Here is a 20,170-nt window from a genome sequence, read left to right as displayed (position 1 = left end):
TCCAGAGCGCCCAGCGTGCAAGGTCAGTGGGTTTCCTCCGGAGAAGCGCGGAAAGGGGTATTCCACCCGCAGCCGGGACTTCCGGGGGAAGGAGGACCCAGGTGCCAGGGGTGCCGGTTGCTGTGCGCCCCGCTCTAGCCCAGAAGGGCCGCCCGCACCCTTGTTCCCTAGTTCCCTAGTCGCTCCCCGAGACTCTCGGGCAGGAAACGGTTCCCAGTCGGCGGCTGCCCTCCTCGGAGCGTTCCGGCCACGGCCACAGACCCGGATCCCAGTGCCCAGCACCAGCCTGAAGCCCCGCGAGCTCCAGGAGGCGGAGCCGAGGATCGGCGCGGGCGACAACGGCAAGAGGCGCCGCGGGGGCGGGCCGGGGGCGGGCCGGGGCGGGGCGGCGGAGGACTGCGGAGACGCGGCGGCGCGCGGGGCGGCGCAGAGCGTTCTCGGCGCTGCGCGGAGCAGAGTGGCGGGCACCGGGCCGCAGGGGGCGCGGGCTGGGGCCGGGGCCGGGGCCTGAGCGGAGCCGGAACCGAGCCCAGGGTCGGGCCCAGGGAGCCGAAGCCGGGGCCGGGCGAAGAGCAGCCATGGCGCCGCGCAGGGCCGGGGCCCGTGCCGTTGCGGGCGGCCTGGGCGCCGAGTAACCGGGCCGGGCCGGAGCGCGGGCGGCGGCGGCGGCGAAGGCAGCTGCGCCCGCGCCCCCGCCCTCCCAGGCCCCGCGCCCCGCGCCGCCGGCGATGGTGACACATGCGGCGGCGGCGCGCCGGCGGCAGGACCATGGTTGAGCGCGCCAGCAAGTTCGTGCTGGTGGTGGCGGGTTCAGCGTGCTTCATGCTCATCCTGTACCAGTACGCGGGCCCGGGGTTGAGCCTGGGCGCGCCCGGCGGCCGCGCGCCGCCTGACGACCTGGACCTCTTCCCCACACCCGATCCGCACTACGAAAAGAAGTACTACTTCCCGGTGCGCGAGCTAGAGCGCTCGCTGCGGTTCGACATGAAGGGCGACGATGTGATTGTCTTCCTGCACATCCAGAAGACCGGTGGCACCACCTTCGGCCGCCACCTCGTGCAGAACGTGCGCCTCGAGGTGCCCTGCGACTGCCGGCCCGGCCAGAAGAAGTGCACCTGCTACCGACCCAACCGCCGCGAGACCTGGCTCTTCTCCCGCTTCTCTACGGGTTGGAGCTGCGGGCTGCACGCCGACTGGACGGAGCTCACCAACTGCGTGCCGGGCGTGCTGGACCGTCGCGACCCCGCCGCGTTGCGCACGCCCAGGTGAGCGCCGGGAGCGACGGGGTCCCAGCTGGCGGCGGCTGCCCCGGAACCGTGCCCCCGCTGGGCTGCCCTGGGCCCGCTCTACCTTCCTTGCTCTCCCTGCCCTCGTCTCCTTTTCTCTTGGGGCCCCCACTCGCCGCAGCCTCTCTGGACCCCCTCCCGACCTGCTGGGCGCCCGGAGCTTTCAGTTCATCTGCTGCGGCCCGTTTTCACCCTGCCCTTTATTTTCACCCTTTCCACCTCCTCGCCTTTCAACTTCTCTCCTCCACCACCCTCGCCCCCCAGGTTGTGCAGTGCCTGAGCTTCCCTCGGGTCACAGCCCATTATCCTGGGGCTGTCACTTGCCTTGTCCCATGGGCCAGTGTAAAAACTGGCCCGCCCCAGCTGTGGGTCCGGCTGGCCTGGTGTCGTCTGGCGGGAAAGTGGGTTCTTTTGCGTGTGTAGTCCACCTGGAATGTTCGCTTACCTTGGCGGCTTACGCACCCGGAGCGGAAGTGAGCGAAGTGAAGTGCCTCTCCCCCTGCACCTGTGAGCAAACACCCCCCCCACCCCCCACCCCCCGCCATCCTGCCTGGAGAGGGCAGGAGAAGAGCTGACAGGGAAAGGGGTGGGCTCTGCCTGCCGGCGTGTGCAGGTAGAACAAAGGCCTGAGTATGACTTGGGGCTGGGGGCAGGGAGGAGGCAGTGCTGCCTGCCCTCACCAGTTGGGCCAGAACCGGTTGCAAGCTCTCTCTGAATGAGGAGCAAAAGCAGACCGACTGCTAGATTGGGGGAGCTGAGTTGGTCAGAGGTAGCCATTCAATCACTTTCCTTGGCTGCCCCCCATTTCTGTGGAGGTTGGAGTTCCAGGCTGACCTGTGGGGGGGCAGCTCTCCTGGGAAGCACTTTGTAACCACAAACCTTCCTAACCACAACCAGAGGGCAGGCTGGGTTTCCAGAGCTTAAAATTTGGACTCTTTATTCCTATTCATATTGGTGCTTTGGGGCCTTCTCCCCATGATATCTGGGCTGGGAAGGGCCAGGAATGAGGTCTTCTTGCCTGTCTTTTGTTTATCTTCTCTATTTGTCTTAGGACTGCACTTACAGACAGGCTGGGGGTGGGGGAGGTTCTGTAAATCGAGTAGGTGTGTTTGTTGGCACTCTTCTGGGTCAAGACGGGGCAGGGTCTCTGGTGTGTTTGGGGGATAAAGGTTGAGGATCTGGCCAGTCCACAGTTAAGCGTGGTCCACGGCATTGCTGTCCTGCTCAGTTCTTCAGTCCTCCTGTGGTCTTCCCATACTGCCAGGAAATTAGGGCGCTGGAGCTAGGGTCAGAGGACATCTTACTTTCTCTTGGCTGCCCCACCCCCTGCCCCCACATGGCAGCTTCGAGCCTGTGAGGTGGTGTTACAGGTCTCTTAATTCTCCACTGGTAACAGATCTACCATCCCAAAGCCTTTAAAGTCTTGCTTCCTGTTTAGCATTTGGTCTACTCTGCATGAGTGCATTTTCCTGATGTAGTGCCCACCTCCCACCCCTTTGCCCCCGTGGTCAGCCACTCTATGCTGTACTGAGCCAGGGTCTGGGATTTGCAGCTGCTGGCCCACCAAGACTGTAGTCCCCCAGAACTGGGCACTAACCAACCCAAATAGGCCCAGGGGGGCACCTCCCTGCCTGCAGGAGTGGGGATGGGAGTAAGTACCATACTGTCTGCCAGAAGGAATTAGCCTGGGAGAATCCCAGAGGGAACAGTGTGCAGAACTTGTTCAGGGGGCTGCCAAGAGCAGGACACTCTTTCTGCGGTCTATCTCCTGAGGCTTTTTCCCTTTGTGTCACCAGAATGAAGGGCCCCTGACCTTCCTTTTCTGGAGTTTGTCCACCAGAGCAAGCGCCCAGCCACCCTTTCAGAGAAGAGTTGGGAGACCAAGTGCAGCAGACAGGGCCCCTCCGTCGCACGACGGAGGCCCAGCACCCGCTCCTCAGGGTGGGCGTGTGTAGCAAGAATAGAAAATGCCTGCCTAGTCAGCCGGATGCCTCTTTCTATGGTGGGCTGCCAGCCCCTCCGCCTGGACGTTGCTGAGCTCAGCAGCATGCAGGCCAGGTGGAGGCAGGGTTTCCAGGGTCCTCAAAAGGCCCTCTCCTGTGCCATGAGGCAGGTGACAGAGCTTCATCTGTGCTGTTCTCCCCCACTCCCTTCATTTCTGTTCCAGAGGCTAGGTAGATTGCTTTTTTGAAGAGCTTTGCTGACAGGCAGGGTCATCTAGGCTTTGTGTGTTTATAAGCCCATCTGACTAAGGTTCACCTGCTGAGTGTTCCTGTAGTCTGGGCCTGGACCAGGGTGCTTTTGAAGATAGGGATACAGTTCTCCCACCTGCCCCAGGGACCCCGCACCACTCTGGACAAGTATTGTCAGTGCCGAGATTCCATGGGATGCCTGGTTTCAGGAGCCCCAGATGTCACCCTCATCCTCCTCCCAGAAGACTATGGCTAGTTCTCCCTCATGGCCCTGTGAGTGCTGGAGTGACCACTTGACTGGGTAACTGAGGAGAGGATGGGCCTGGTTCTGAGAGCCACTCTGACAGGTCCCTGGGGATCTGGGCTTAGGGTGAAGACCTTTCCTTCCTCCCTGGTCCTCAGGGCCAGGCATGTCGCAGGGCATGAACGAATGCTCCCCTGCCATGAGGAGTGCTTCTAGAAACTGCATCAAGCCTCTTCCCAACTCCTGGTGCTAGTGTCTGTGGTACTGGGGGGCCTAGGAGAGGCAGGCCTTGTGACTCAATGGAGTGGGGCTTTCCATGGCTTCAGAACCTCCCCATCACACAGCATCACCCTTGGGGGTTCTAGCTCGGCAGGTGTTGTGGTGATGAACTTCAAGGTGGGGAGATGTACCTTCCTGGAATACAGTTTGCAACTTCTAGCAGTGTTTAGTACTTCCTAAGTTGAAAGAGAGAAAAAGGTGTATGAGCAACGCATCAGTAGGTCCCTGTTTTATGGCCTGTGTCCACTGAGGGGGCTGCCACACCTGCTCACATCAGCCAGTGTACTTGAAAGGCCTCCAAGAAGGACTGACTTTGCAGTAGTGAGGCTGCCCAGAGGCAGCTGGCAAGTGGCTGGCCAGCTGTTGTCAAGGACCACTTCAGTTAGTGTCTGCACCCCATGCTCTGTCTCATTTGGTAGAGTCAGAATGGTTCTCCTGACAGCCAGAATGTCTCTCCTTCTCCTCATCTGCCTAAAGGGGACGGAAGAGGAGACATGGTTGAGGTCTAGCCTGGGTGGCCCTGGAAATTCCTGAAATTGTGTAGGCTTCATCTGGAGCCACCAGGAGCATTTGGGTCCCCAGTATTGCTTCCGGGCCACTTCCATGGGGTGTTGGGCTTAGCCAGACCCTCTCGACAGCAGGGCCCCCCAGGAGCCCTTGGTGGGTTCCCAGCATCTGTGATACTGCTGTGTGGGAGCCCTAGAATCGATGGCTTGTGCCCTCTCAGTGCCCAGCCTCATTTCTGGTCATATACCCTCCACGAGGCTGAGTTCCTCTGTGTTCCAGAAATCTGCCAGTGCTCTCAGCTCAGCCTTTGCTACCTTCTGCCCCAGCATGCTGTCCTCTCCTCCCACTCCTCTGCTGGCTTCTCTCCACCCTTCAGCCTCTGCTTCCCCTTCCTCCAGGAAGACTTCCCTGGCAGCATCCTGTTGCCTTAGATGCCCTTGGCCATCCTGGCATGCCCACAGCATCTGGCACTGGCCAGATGCTGAGTGGGTACTGCCCACGTGTTGGCACCAACTAAAATGTTCTCTTCCTGGCCCCACACCCTCTCCAGGAGCTGTGCCCCTCCATGAGTCCTTTAGTCAATGAGATTTAGAGTCAGCCTTGAGTGCAGTGCTGGTCCCAGAGGGCCTCAGGGGCCCCTCAGTGGGCTCAGCCAGGTTGGGCAGACTTAAGATTCGGGCATTTTTGTAACAGTCCTTTCTGTGGCACTCAACAATTTCCAACTTGCCTTCACAGTTACTCTCTCATACGTGATCATGGGACAAGGCCTGCATTTGCCTACACTGGGGCAGATGTTACCTAGAGCACATGATTGGAACCCATGAATGGGGCCCAGCCACTTAAGGGACCTGGTTGGGTGTCACCATGGCCCGAACCATCCAGGGAAGCTTTGCATGGAGATGAGGGGAATGTGAGGTCAAGGTGTTCAGAATTAGATTTTCATTCATAGTCAAAACAAAACACATCTTTTTTTTAGGCAAATGCATGAGAAGGCAAACTTTCAAATAGCTTACTGACGATTATGTTAAATGGTGCTCTGGCTTGTGAGGTTATCTGTGTAACTCGTGTTTTCTTTAAAGCACTGAGGACTTGCAAGACCAGGGCTTCCTGTCCTTCTAGGCCCCTCACTTATAAAACCTGGAGCCATGCAGAGTGGGCTGGACCACTGTGCTATAGTGGGCTAGCTCTGATCTGCAGACTGTCTGCAGGTCAGAGAGCCTTTCCCAGGGGGCCCAGGTCCTACCCCTGGGGTCTGTGAGGCCCCTCGTCTTTTTCTTTCTCAGTTGGCAGTGTGAGAGATTCAGCTGCTGTACTTGGGGAGTGGCAGGCGGTCAGCGGAGGCCTGGCTTTGTCATCCTTAAGGGACTCTGAGTCTTTTTCTTTCACATCTCATTCTTTTGTTGTTGTTGTTGTTGTAATAATTATGTGATAATTGGGAGGAAAACATAAAAGAGAAAAGAAAACTGTGTTCCTCACACATACTTTTTTTTTATTATAATTGAAACCATAATGTAAATTCCCCATAAATGTTGTTTTTTCTTATTAAAAACTTAATATTTTAGTAGCTGCAGACTACCCACCTCTGGGTGCTTTGTTAGTTCTGCTGTGTTGTTGAACGTGCAGATTTCCCATTTCTGGCTCCTGTAAGTAATGCTGGAGTGAGTGTCCTTGTGTGTAAATGTTTTCCATAGCTCTGATTTCCTTTGTAAGCTCATAGGAGAGGGATTTCTCAGTTGAAAGGTCTGAAGGTTCAAATACTGTCAGTGTTGAGTGTGAAGTTGCTTTTGGGAAAGTCTGCACCTTACCATGTTGCCACATGTGGTATTTGGGTGCCCATTTGGTATTGAACAGTGTTGTGGGTTTGAAAAGAGTTTACTTTCTTAAATCAGCAAAATGTGTCTCTCTGTGGTTTTTATCCAGAAGTCCTGCTTGGTGCATGGACCCTTAGAGGTGGTCTAAACCTCAGGGGATTTGGAAGGAGCCATGCCCAGTCACCCCACATACCTGCTCATCTGCTTTTTGGCTCTGTGCAGAGCCAGGTGCAGCTCTGCCATTTGGGGCTGAAGGAGAGGGGTGCTGGGCTATGGGGGCCCAAATTTGGGGAGGCCAGGGTGCAGAAAGGAGGCTGGCTCTTGTTCCCCAAACACTCAGTGGGTACTTGGGATGGGTCATCTCATTTGGCCTCAACAATGCAGGCATATGACGATTGTCCCAATTTCCCACCTAAGGAAGTCTAGGCCCCGAAAATGTGGGTAACTTGCAGAGTCCCTCAGCCTGGAGAGTCAGGAGCTGACATTGAGATGTCTGTCCCGAAGCCTGTTCGCCCCACCAGCCCTCTGCTGCACCAGCCCCCCATCCCCAGCCAGGAAGACTGTCTGTGGGTGAGAACAATAGCCAACTGTTCAGACAGACCAGCCAGGTTCAGCACATGCAGCTTCCAAGACCCTGGGCAGACACGGGCAATTTCACACGCAGACCTGTGTCGTCGCTTTACTGGAAAACATCTGGTGGCCTTCGCCCAAGTAGCAGTGAGACAAGAATCAGGTACCATCCCCTTGGCTCTGGCAGGGTAGCACGGCGGTGCTGCTGGCAGCCGTCTGTGGGAGTGCACAGGGGCCTCCCTCACAGCCTGGCCAGTGCCCCCCGCTGCCCTCCCATGTGATCTGCTTGTCGCCAGGGGTCCTGAGGGCCTGCAGCCACCAGCCCGCCACCTGGCCCTGGTGGAGGGGTTGTGTGATTCCCGCCAGCACACAATTCAGCTGTGGAGGGTTTGAGAAATGGGGGGATGCTCAGGCTCTCTCCTGAGAAGATGGTTTCTGAGTACTTCTCAGCAATTATTTATAACCACGTGGACCCTTCTTATTGGCAACCCTGCTCTCCTTTTCCTTGAGGCCTATACGTTGGCCTTACTTGCCAGCACTCACAGATGAGGAGATGTGTTTGCAGGCAGGTTTCTGTCTCTCCAGACTCTTGTTCTTGCCTCTTCCAGAACTCCACTGGCTCTTTTTCTTCCTGTTAAGTTTTTGCTCTCTGTTCGGGTTACCAGGGCCCCTGGGGTGAGATGCTATCCCAGCTACAAAGATTCAGACAGAGGCCCAGGTGCTGGTGTCCAGGCCGCCCCTGAATGTAGGCCCATCACTTTCGGGCTGTGGGACCTGTAGTCCAATTTCTGTTTCCCCTGTGAGGCTCCTGAGTGGCTGTGTCCCAAGTCCCTAGCTTGCAGGGCTGGTTATTCTGGAAGTGTGGCGTATACATAGCCACACACCGGATAGTTAGCATGTTGATCCCAGGCTGCCCGCCATGAACACCACCTGTTAGAGGACATCAGGATCGGCTGGGAGGATGGTGGGCATAGGCTGTCCAGCCACTGAAGACCACACACGTGCTGCCCCACCCTGGGCCTGGGGCCTGTTTTCCTTGATGGGGGAGCAGAAACCAGCTGGGGCAGCCCTTCTCTCCCACAGCCACCCGCAGCCCCTGACCAGGCTCTGGCCAGCTCTGGGTGCTAGGAGCTCTGCTTGGGCAGCACAGCCCCTCAGGCCAGCCAGCAGCCCTTCCCTGCAGTGCTATCTGCTTCCACCTCTCTGGAGGCTTCCTCCAGAGCACATGGACCACTCTCAGGCCCCACCCCCACCGCAGCTGCTGGTCCTTCATTCACTTAGCCAACCATCCTGGGGCCTCTTTTCACCAGGGCTGTCTGTGGGGACTGACATCCCAAGTTCCACAGAAGCTCATAGTCCTCTCTTTGTAGACGGGGCTCTGAGGCCCCAGTGAGGACGGAGACAGGTGGGACTCACTTTGGGTTCCTTCCACAGGGTCCAGGCAGCAACTCGGGGCCTCCACAAGGAACCAGAGGAGGAGAGGGGAGCCCCCTAGGCAGCCTATTTCCCCATCTCAAAAATGGGGATATGGAGTTTGTCATTTGGTTCTCCAGAGGAACCAGTGACTTATTGTCCTTCACCTCCTTGACTGCCTAGTCCTTCCAGCCCCAGATTATGTTTGGGTCTTAAAGGAGCCCCTCTCTAACCCTCTAGAATTCTGCGATCCAAGTCGGCCAGGAGTGGGGCCCAGGCCCTGGAGCGAAGGCGGCTGTCAGTGGCTTGCCACAGCCCAGCATGAGGCTTCCTGTGGTGGCGGGGCGGGGGCTTCAGTGAGAGGCAGCCCCCAACAGCTGTGCATCTGGCCCAGCTCCGAGGGCCGCATGTGAGCAGCACAGCTGCCTCCGTGTGTTTACACGAGGAACATTTAAAAGGCCCAAATGCGGGGTAGAGGAGGGGTCACAGCAAATCAATAATTGTCTAGAAAGACAGTAACTAGAGAGATTAAAATCCTGCAGTTAATTATTTATAAAGCTGTGGAGTTGAAGGGGGTCAGTGGCCAGGCAGGAGCAGGGGACCCTGGGTCTCTGGAGACTGCTGCGATGCACCAGGGTGGACACCTGAACATCTGAGCCCTTGAGTCGCACCAGCCTGGGACCCAGGTATGTCTGGAACTCTCTGAGCCTTGTTGTCCTTGCCTGCCTGGGCGTAGCAGGAGGAGTCGGACAAACCAGACCCCAGCAGGTAGCCAGCTCCATAAGCTTCTCACTGCCCACCACAGCTTGGAAGGACAAAGGCCATCCATGGGCAGCCTGGCAGCAAAGAAGCCAGCAGGAGGAAACAGCTCAAAGCCAGTGGGAGAGCAGGAAGAGCAGGTGGGCAGGGTGGACAGCAGAGCAAGGATGGGGGCCCCGGGCTTGCAGCCAGACCAACTGGGTCAAATCCTGGTTCTACCACTCTCGAGCTCTGTGACCTCAGTTTTCCCATCTGTAAAATGGGCATAGTGACAGTGCCTGTCTCAGGGGAGTAGTTGGCATGTGCCTGGTGCTGGAGACTGTTTTACAAGAGGCTACAGTGCATCCCCTCTCTCAGAGGACAGGGAAGGGACCTTCAGGTCCAGGTGGCATTTGGAACCTGTGGTGGTCAGCTTGAGGGCCAGCAGGAGGCTTCCTTACAGCACTCGAAGTCTAGATAGCTAGCTAGGGTCCCATCATGTGGGACATCCACCAAGCATCACTGGCTTTCCAACATGACAACCTGAGATGCGAGACATGCTGTGCTTCAGCCATGGGGGTTTCCTGTTCACCCCGGGTTGTGGCACTGGGGACCCACCAAGGGTCCCATCAAGGGCTTTGCTGTGCTTCCTCCCTGGATATCAAGCAAGCCCTCAGGCTGTGCTCTCCTTCCAACGGGCACTGATGGGTATGCTGTGGCAGGCTCATGTCTTTACTTGGTGGTGGCCGTGACCTGGGGTGCCAGTCCCTCTGTCCTCACTGCAGGCTGAGGGTTTAAAACAGGGGCTCCAAGGCAGCCTACTGTGGCTCCCCTCTGCCCCTTTGGCCCCCCTCACCACTGTCTGTGTTTTGTGGTTGTCAGCACCCTTTTGTATATTTTTCCTGCAGACGTGTATCCCTTAAACAGCACCTAGCACTGTTTATGCACCTTTCAGAACCTGCATCAGACTGTACTTGACCTTGTGCAACTTGCTTTCTTCACTCAGCCTTGTTGTTGAGATTTATCCATGTTGGTCCATGACATGCATATTTAATTCATCGACTGCTGGATTTAACATCAAGTTTGTCTAGACGCATCTCTTTTTTTCCCGTACTTTGTTCCAAGAGCAGACAGGAGGAGTGTTTCACAAACGAGGTGGCAGTAGCCAGGCCTGGCCACCCCTCCTCGCATGTCCCTGGGAGTGGGCTGGAGGGCAGGTGGTCCAGGACGCCATGCCTGAGGTCTGTCCCCCACTCTGTGCCTGATGTGCCCCCACCATGTGGCCTGACAAAAGACATTGTCATCTTTGCCAGGCCAGCAGCTGTGAGATGGACCGCCATGGTCTTAGCGCCTGTCCCTGTGGCGGTTGAGACAAGCATCCTATTACAAGGTTGCTGCCACTTACCTGTTTGTGTCTCTGGGCTGTTTTCTGTCCTGAGGGGTCTCCTAGTACGAAGTTCTATGGGTTCTGTGCTCCCCACTGTCCTTCCATACTGCAAGTCACTGTGAGCATTTGGTTTACTGATTCCTGTGCTGGTGTGGGCCAGGCAAGCCAGCCAGGCCTCTGCCCTCCAGCCCATGGCACCGAGTACACGTGCAGAGGATGGAGGGGTGTGTACCTGCTGACCTTGGAACCCCTGTGGGACCCCCTATCATTGGAGCTCAGCCAGAGGCCTGGAAGACTGAGAAGATGGACAGATGGCTGACTAACCAGCCATCCTTCCTACAGTAGGGATACTCTGAGGGCCTTCCTTGGAAGCCCTCAGCAGCACCCAGGGCAGCCACTGCGTAAGCCGAACCCAGAAAGCCGAACAAGTACGGGGTCCTCCTGCCTCTCGTCTCATACCCATAGATCCTGGTTGTTGGGGTCCCTGTGAGATTGGATTGGGGAAAGATTCCTACAGTCGAAACCAGAGCCTGGAACCACTGCTCTGAAGTCACAAGAGCCTCCTTCCCATCCAGTGAAAACCAAGGCAGGGCTTCCCCAGAGCGAGGCCTAGCTCAGGAGCCAGACACCATTGCCTTGGCCTCCACTCTGGTGCCTGTCCCTGTCTGCTAAGGGCAGTCCCTGCACGGTCGTCCTCTGTGGACGAGGTTCCTACACCCTCCTCTAGTCATCCCCAGGCCTTAGAATGTACCCCAACCACCCTAAGCCCCACATGGCCCCAGCCTCATACGTGAAGCATTTGCTTCTAGACCACATCCCCAGCTGGCCTGGGAGGAGTGGCCCATGCATCATTGTCCATCTGAGAATTAGCTCCTGCCGCCCACAGGGCTCATGAACGAACATGGGCAGTGGGTAAGCATCTCCCTCTGAGTTAGGAGCTTGAGAGCCTCACGTGTAAATATTTTCTTTTCTGGAGCATTGGTGTCCTTGGGAAAAGAGGACCAGCAGACATCAAGTTTGGTGTCTGCATCGCAGCAGCAAGAGGCAGGATGGGGGTGTCGTCTTGGAATAGTCAGGCTGGGTGGCATTCTCTCTGAAATCCTCGTTCCCATTCCCTATGGGGGAAACTTTGCAGCCACAGATAGAGGTCCTCCGGCCGGACTGCAGGTAACGGAGATGGGCTTGTGTGAAGTGGAGTTGCTGTGCCATGTGCACCCTGCTTACGATGTATGTGTGCTGTGCTGGCTGGGGAGCAGGACAAGCAGGTGTCCTCACCTGAAGGGCGCAGGCCAGGAGCAAAGAGTGACTGTACTGATCTGCCACACTCACTCATTGACAGGCTGTGCTTGCTTATGCCTCATTCTCAGGGGCCCCACTTCACAGTTGAGGAAACCATGGCTCAGAGAGCCTGAATAATTTGTCAACTTGGCAGAGATGGGATTTGCACACAGACCTCTGGCTCCAGGGCTTCCTGTTGCCCCCTCCCCAGGGTCCCCACATGCAAAGGGGGAGCCAGGAATCTCCTGGGCACAGGGTTCAAGCCAGCACACTGCCTGCCATGGTGAAGGGTAACAGGGCTGTGTCAATGATGGGCTTTCCCTGGAGCCCAAGATGGTACCATGGGGATCAAAGGCAGGTGGAACAGAGGAAGGGCAGAGCAGATGGCCTCCCAGGGGAATTTGGAGGTTTCTAATGTCCCCTATAAAGAGAGGCCTTGCCCAGGCAGACACAAAGCCAGGGAGTAGTAGGTGAGCCACTGCTGAGCGTGCACCTCCTGCCCAGCTCCCTGCAGCCCTCCAGGGCCCCTCGTCCTAAGGAGGAGTGACCACAGCTCCAGGCACAGGCCCCTTTCACCTCTCCTCTGTTCCCTCATGGCCAGAAGGCAGGCGGGCAAGCAGTTCTGGGCAGCTTGCTCTACTCACACAAGTCCAGACAGAAGGCTGCTTGTCAGCCCACCATCTGAACCCTGGAAGTTCAGGGCCTCCCAAGTCCTCCTTTAACCCATTTGATGCAAACTGTCAGGAAGCCCAGTCATGTAAGGGGAAGTTGTGCCCAGCAGAAAACACCGTTTTTATCAAGTAAAGGTAGTCAGGTTTTAGCCAAGTGGATAAAAGGAGGATGGTGAGATTGATGTAGAGTTGTTCAGAGCAGGAGCAGACCCCTGTGCTTGAGCAGTTGAGTGGAAGGGGAACCCAGCGGGCATCAGGCAGGGCTTCACCCAGAGGCACAGAATGCACACCAGGCCAGCAGGCTCCCAGAATATGAGAGCTTTATTTAGAGGCCCTGGTGCCCTGATACGTTCTTCTGGCTTATGGGCCCTATTTGACCTCATGGAGTCCTCAATTTGCCTGTCAGATGCATAGAAGACCCGAGAAGCAGAAGCCAGCAGCCAGTGCCTTGGGTTCCCTCACATGCCGCCATGTCTGTCTGGAGGACAGGCGCTGTCCGTGAGGCCCAGTCTGAACTGCAGAGTGGTTCTGCATTTGGCAGGGACTCCCCACAGACAAAGAACCCCACCTGGCTGGGGAGATGGGCCTTGCTTGGCGGGGCAAGGTTGAGCAGGATCCTGTCAACCCTTTCACCACCCCCATTCTGTGCATGCTCCCTGGCCTGGGCCCTGCCATCTCTGGTACTGTGTCCATCTGCCCGCCAGGCCAGAGGAGCCTGTGGTAATGCTAGGCATGGAAGTCTGGTCCTATGGCTGCAGACAGGGTTGATTTCACGGCCCTTTCAGTATGCCACAAATGGGATGGCCAGGTTAGGAATGGCACTGCAGCCCAGCCGGTCTCCTGCAGAACAGTGCCCTGTCCATTTGCCATGTGAGCTATTCTGGGTCATTTCCAGAGGAAACCCTCCCTGGGAACATCAGTGGGTTACCAGAGAGGCTAGGGGTGGTGGCCTGCAGACATGTATGGCCTCCCCCAGGCTGCCTCAGCTCTGAGCCCTGGTCAGGCCACACAGCCAGCTGGCGTAGGAGCCTGACCCTTGTGGGCCAGCAGCTGTTGCCTGCTGAGGTAACAGGAAATCCCAGCCTTAGCCAGCCTGGGCTTTGTGTTTGGAGCCTTGTGAGTTGTTTTAATTTCTTCAGCAGGTTTTTCCTGAGCCCTCATCTGTGCAGTCTTGAAAGGGGTACCAACATCAAATTGTGGTCCCCATCTTTCCCCGCCAGGGCTGCCCAGCTGTGTCTGACAGACAGCCCAGATGCAGGAGGTCCCAGGGGTCATGGCAGTAGACACACCCCATGGCTTGCACTGTCTGCTCCCTCCAGTTAACAGGGGCAACATGAGGGCCTTGATTCCCTTGGGTGACGTTCCTGCTGTCCATCTGCCAGGCCAGATATGGGTTTTCTCCAAGTTACGGTCCTTTGACATCTTGCTCTGGCTTAATTTGGATGCACACTGGACCCCCACTCACCCGCTGGGGACTTGGCACTGGTCTGCAGGAACCAGTGGGTGGAGGGGCAGGCACTTTCCAGGTCACTGGTAGGTGGCTCCACTATTCTCCCATTACAGAGGCGGAAGCAGAGGCTCAGAGAGTCCAGGGAACTTGCCGAAGGTCACATGGCTTAGGTAGCAGACTCGGGACTTGAACTCGGGTGTCCTAGAGGCCCATCTGGGACCTAGCCACACCCATGGCTGCAGCTGCTTGGCAGTTGTCATTGTAGAGCCAGTCCTCAGAGAGGGAGAGATGGTCCAGGATGGGCTCAGGTCCTCTCCATAAGGTGCAGCCACTTACTGAGGGTAGACAGTCACAGGAACACACCCAGCCTCCGATGCGGGGGGGGGGGGGGTCAGAGGTCATCCATAGCCTGGTTCATCTCGCAAGCGGCAAAGAGGAAGCTCAAGGCTATGGAAAATTTTGTGGTAGACATGGAAGCCATGTTTTAAATATTTATCATCAGTGTTTTTTCTGGAGTACACAGTCAAGCTGGGGACCTGATCAGGGAGTCATGAGCCCGGGACTGGGCATTCTGCCATTGCTGTGCCCCCATGAGTCCATCTGAGGCAGCAGCACTAGCTGACAGCACAGGACCTGGGTGCAAGCATGCGGTGAGGGGTCAGGAGGGCCGGCAGCCTTCCGTGTTCCCAGCACCCAACAGGTTGCCAGGTGCCACCAGGTGTTCCTCAGGGACACGTTTGGCTTTGTGGCCCTGGCAAGAATGTTTTCTGATTGGGGCTTAACTTTAGCCACAGAGAGGACCCAGTGGGCACCAAGGAGAGCCTAGCCCTCGGCCCTTCCTTGCCCTCAGGCCAGCTGAGCCCCAAGTTCCATAAGTACCAGAGGGTCCCAGGAGGGCCAGGCTCCAGCAGGCAGGCCATCAGGCCTCATACCTGCCCATGTGTCCCTGAGGTCAGGAGAAGCTTATTCATCTCTCTCCTCTGCTCAGATTATACACACAAGTGGCAGCCGCTGGTCTGATGAGCACAGCATCTCCCCTGGGCTCCCAGCCCCCTCCCACCTCATTCCTGCCATGCACGTCACCCAGGAGAAGAGGTGACAGGCAAGCGCTACCACAGCAGGGGCCTTGGCCTTTCTTGGGCCAGCCACATGGCCTGGCCCCTTCTCCAGTTTGAAGACCTTTTTTTGTGGCCGGTACTGCATGGGCCATCCTCTACCTCACAGAGCAGTAGTCTCAGGCTGGGGCTACATTCGTGTGGGCCTGGGGGACAATGGCCACCTCCCCAGGAGGGAGGGAGGCTGACCACAGGCCGCGAAAGGCACCACACTCACACAGCCACACACAGCTGCACACCCACACTCACACACTCCTGGCAGTAGCTCGAGCTATGGAGCCAGCAGTGACTCAGAAATATTCTGGAACAAGAATTCCCTTTTTCCTTACAAGTGGTGGGCACTTTGGGATGTTTCCTCCCATTTGAAATTCCTTCCCGCTAGCCCCCTTTAAGAGCCAAGCAATTTTTCCACTGCGCAGCTGGTCCATCCCTTGTCACGCCCCCTCAGAGCAGGCCAGGACTATAAGGAAGTGTCTTTTCAAGGAAGGTTTGCTGCCATTGCAGAGGGGTGGAGGGGCAGACTGGACCAAGGCAGGCTGCCCCTCAGGTCCCTTGCCCCAGCAGAGAGGTGGGAGGGCTGGGCTGTGCAGGAGGTTCTGTCGAGGGTCAAAGACCACACTCCTCAGACAGCTGGACCTTGGGGATCCCTTCCTCCTTACTGCCCTCCCAGGAGAAGGGGTTCCAGCTAATGACCGTGACAGCCATCCTTGTTTCTTAAGCAGGTGTGATGGGCAGTGTACCGTGTGTGCTCTCTGTGGCTGCCATCACCCCTCCCTCACCACACCTGAGACAACCTGAGTGGTTGTGTCCACGGGCAAGGACCCCAGGCTGGGATGGAGTAAGAGACTGCTGCATTGGTGGGCTGAAGCTGGTGCTGCCTTGGCTGCCTGGGGCTCGTCCCTGGGGTGGCCTCCTGGAGTGACCGTGGGGGCCCCTGGCACTGAGGGGGACTGGGAGCACATATGTGACTGTGGGGCTGAGGACATGGATGACTGCTAGGTAGGAAGCCAGGCTCCAGTCATGGAGCCTACCCTGTGCATCTGCATCAGCCTTTCCTCCTCCTCCCCCTCCCCTCTCAGGTGTTTTGCAGGCTCGCTTGAAGAGATAAATACAAACAGGTAATTGGACAGATAGTTGTGTCTGGAGGCCCAGCTGCCTCTTCCTTCCCCCATTGGAAGAAGAGGACAGGGGTGACTAGGGACAGGCCTGGGGCAGGGACTGTAGACCTCCAGCCACAGTTGCTGCTCAGCTGCTGGACCAGAAGCCCCAGAAACCCCCCACACCACCAGTCCTCAAGGCACATGCCCAATACCCCCACATACAGCCCCCCAGGTAGACACCCCCGCTCCCCCCCCCAAACCAGTAGACCCATATGCACCACCGCACATCAGGTAGACCAGAGGTGCAGGGTCAGGAGAGTCGGCATCTCCAGGACACTATACCTCCTGCACATGGCATGCGGTCATGGGCAAGGCCCTGTAGTGAGGCCAGTGTGGAGAGGGTGAGTGGGCCTACCATCTACGCCAGTGTGTCCCATCCCTACCAGGTTCCAGCAGGGTGGTGGTCTTTGTCCTGGGCAACAGTCTCCACTTTATCAACCCCAGTGTCAGCCCAGGGAGCTAAGGAACTTAGGGGACTGCCAAGGTGGGTTGGGGACCAGGGTCCCAGCTTCCCAACCCAGGAGACTTACTGTGCAATCTTGCATACACCAGCCCCACCCTTGGTGCATGCCTTGAGTGTCTGTGACTCTGTGCAGAAATTTGGGGTTGAAATCTGTTGGGGGTCCCTGGAAAAGTCCCCCATTTTGCATAAGGTGCAGAAGGAGAGAGCCGAATGAGGTTGGTAGAGCGGGACTTAGCTCACCCAGACCAGGGCCTGACATCTCCCGCTGTCTCAGCCTGGGCCTTAAAAGAGAAACCTGATGTTCATTGGATGGATAGAAGGGACCAGTGGTCCCAGCCCCAAGATGTGGGGCAGCCTTCTGCCTGCTGAGGGCTGGTGTTTTTGCTGTTGTAGACCTTTTATCTCTGCCTGGCAGATGGACACTGTTTGCAGGATTAGGAGCCGGTGAGGGGCCATGAGCTGCTTTCCACCACAGCCCCCACCCTGCTGGCCTCTGTCCCACCAACAGCTGGAGTCCCTCAAAACAGGCTGGGCCACCATGAGTCATTTATGTGTCCTTACCTTTTGCTGAGGACCTCGCACAGATTAGGTCTTGATCTTCAGAGACAGAACACTTCTTAAGCCCGACTGTGCTCCTCACCAGTGTGAGACCTCAGGCAAGAGTGACCTGTCTGTGCATCTGTTTTCCTTATCTGTCAAATGGGGCAGGTATGGACAGTGCAGCCTGCTGGAGTGTCTGGAACCCAGAGGAAGGGTCCTGGGTAAGAGGGCTATTCATTCTGTTTACCTTAAGATGACAAGTTTGGGATAAGATTGAATTCACAGTTTTTGTGGTTGGTAGTGACTTCTTAAAGTTTGTTGAGAGCTGGCACAGAGGGCTGGTTCCTGCGGATGGTCCTGCAGCCAAGGGCCAAGCCAGAGCCTCCCGGAGCCTGCTCACTCCTGTCATTCATTCATAGGACAGGGGAGCAGAGCACCACCTCAGGGTTTTTAGGGGTGTGAGGCCCCCTCAACCAGTGGAGTTCGGGTCACCAGCATCACATGTGATAAGAGGTGTGGTATGGGGGCTGGAGAGGGGGCTATGTGCTCCCTTGCCCCCAAAGTGAGGGATGGATACTTGCTGAACCCCTGCTGTGTCCAGTTAAAGAACAGAAACAGGATTCTCAGATCACCCCTGGGTCCTGGGCTGGGTCTGCATGCATTTCTGCCCCATCCAAGGCCACACCTGGTGCTCTGGGTCTTCTCTTTGGTCCTGCAATTCCCCAGGAGAGCCAAGGAAGTACCCCCCCTTCCCAGACATACTCCCGCTGGGGCAGGTTTCACTGAGTGGACTCTCTTTGTCGCCCAGTCACTGAGGGTCCCTTGGGGAGACTGTACCCAGAGAAATGACTTCTCTCCTGAGGAGCCTGCCGTGGTTTTTTTCTTGAGGACTTGCCTGGCCCGGGGCTGGCTGCAGAGCCCCCATCACAAGAGAGCCTTTTTTTTTTAATTGTGTTCATATATGCATAACATAAGATTTACCATTCTAACCATTTTTTTTTAAAGTACACAGTTCAGTGATTTTAAGTCCATTCACATTGTTGTACAACTGTCACCACCATCCATCTCCAGAACTTTTCCATCTTCCCAGCTGAAACTGCCCATGAGACACTAACTTCCTAGTGTCCCCTCCTTCAGCCCCTGGCAACCACCATCTACTCTCTGTGTCTGTGAATTTGATGACTCTATAGACCTCACATAAGCGGATTCTGCAGTATTCGCCTTTTTATGGCTAGCTTACTTCACTTAGCATCACGTCGTTAGGATTTATGCATGCTGAAGCCCGTGTCAGCGCTTCCTTCCTCCAGCTGAGCACCGTGTGACTGTATGCTATGTCACATTGTACTTATTCACGCATTTGCAGACAGACTCAGCCTATCACTATTGTGGATCCTGCTGCTGTGAACACAGGTGCGCATTTCTGTTCAGGTCTCCACTTGCACTTCTTTTGGGTGTATAGCTGAAAGTGGAGTTGCTGGGTTATATGGTAATTTGATGTTTCCTTTCTTGAGGACCCACTGTACTATTTATATTCCCACCAGGAATGCTTCAGAGGTCTACTTCCTCCACCAGAGTGAGTAGGACAGTCCAGAGCACAGTGTGGATAATGCTGGGGTGGGAGTTACTACCTCAGAGAGCCCTGACTTGGAGTCTTGGAGAAGGAGTCAGACAAAGCCAGGGTCAGACTCTGGGCCCCGAAGTTGGGGAAGGCAGAGGCGGAGGACAGCTCTTAGGGTCTGGGCAGGTGCAGAGAGGACTGGGTAGGTCCCCACCCTTGGGAGGTGTGGAGCCTGAACCCACTGGCCACACGGCAGAGCTGAGGAACGGGGGCTGTCCCAGTTGGCTTGTCCCTGCAGTGGTCTCTGTGTGGACCCCACACTGGGCCCAGCCCCACCCCACTGCCACCGCCACCTGAGAGGTCCAACATGGCCAGTTCAGCTTCTCCCTGGCTCAGCATGGCCACAGACCCCTCCTCATGGAGCCCTCGCCTCCAGGTAGCCTCCCACCTCAGAGGATTGATTATTAATTCTCAGTGCCCATGGGCAGCCCTGAAACAGCCATGTCTATACTGAGGTGTATGAGACTCCTTCTTTCACCCATGGCCTAAGGCTGCACACATGTGGGCTCTGGGTGCCAGGCACCGCCGAGGTCCTCTCTGCCTTTCTGTCCCTGTAGACCCTATGCAGGCCAGCCCACAGGAGGCTGGGGGTGCATGCCAAGTTTTCACGGCCTCAGAAACCCCAGATTTTTTAGGGAGCCCTGCACAAGGTCATTTATGGCTCTGGAGGGTCCCGGGTCTTGGACTTGGTGCTTCCCTCCTGGGTGCGGGGGCTTCTGAGGACAGGCAGGATAGTTATGGCCCAGCTGGCGCCACTTGCCAGCCTGCAGCCTTTATGTTGCTCTGTTTCCTGATTCCCACAGAGGTTGGTGTCAGCTCAGGGACAGTACCTCTTTGCCTCTGGGGGTGCCGCTCAGCAAATGAGGCCCTGGATGACAGAGGGGAGACTTCTCAGCTGGCAGGAAGGGTGGAGGCTACCATCCTGTGGCTAGCCTTCTAGACACTATTCGAGCTTTGTGTTTATGCCCCCACTTTGAGAAGTTTTAGAAGTATGTAGGGGTATGTGTTCCCACTGCTGAGTCCCGCCTGGGCCTGGTGAGGCCATCCCTCTTGTGGACTTCACTACAGAGCCCCAGGAGGGCGTACAGTGGGGTCTTCATGCTGCTGTGCAGCGTGGACTGACTCATACCCCATCTCACTAGGCCTTCCTCTCCTGGGTTGCCTGGGTGCCGTGCCTGCCCAGGCCCACACACCCTAAAGCAGTGCCCTCAGCAAGCAGAGGATCCATCCCTAGGTCCCTTGGGGCCCATGGTTTGCTGCTGCTGCTGCTGCTGCTCCTTTAGCAGAGAGAGGCCCCCTCCTCTAGTGGGGGTCAGAGCTGTGGCTTCTGGGAAGTACGGAAGCTGCCCTGCTGATCTCCCCAGCTCTGTGCAAGGAGAATGACTGATAGGTGGGTGATGGCCACCAAAGCAGCCACCACTGCCTGCTTTTGGTCTTGGTTTTATGGA

At 56.8% G+C, this 20,170-nt stretch overlaps 1 protein-coding gene across 1 annotated transcript in view; it reads left to right on the top strand.

The window, feature by feature from the left end:
* Positions 1-431: 431 nt before the first annotated feature.
* HS6ST1 (heparan sulfate 6-O-sulfotransferase 1) overlaps positions 432-20,170 on the top strand; it is a 44,557-nt gene continuing 24,818 nt past the window's right edge. The window contains exon 1 of the mRNA XM_047722758.1: positions 432-1,265. Within this exon, the coding sequence (XP_047578714.1) occupies positions 739-1,265 (527 nt within the window). The 5' untranslated portion in view covers positions 432-738. The remainder of the gene's footprint in view (positions 1,266-20,170) is intronic.

This window comes from Lutra lutra, chromosome 3 (genome assembly GCF_902655055.1).
Source record: "Lutra lutra chromosome 3, mLutLut1.2, whole genome shotgun sequence".
Taxonomy (NCBI): Eukaryota; Metazoa; Chordata; class Mammalia; order Carnivora; family Mustelidae; genus Lutra; species Lutra lutra.
Note: the sequence above shows the minus strand (reverse complement) of the source record. Positions and strands in the feature narration are given on the sequence as shown.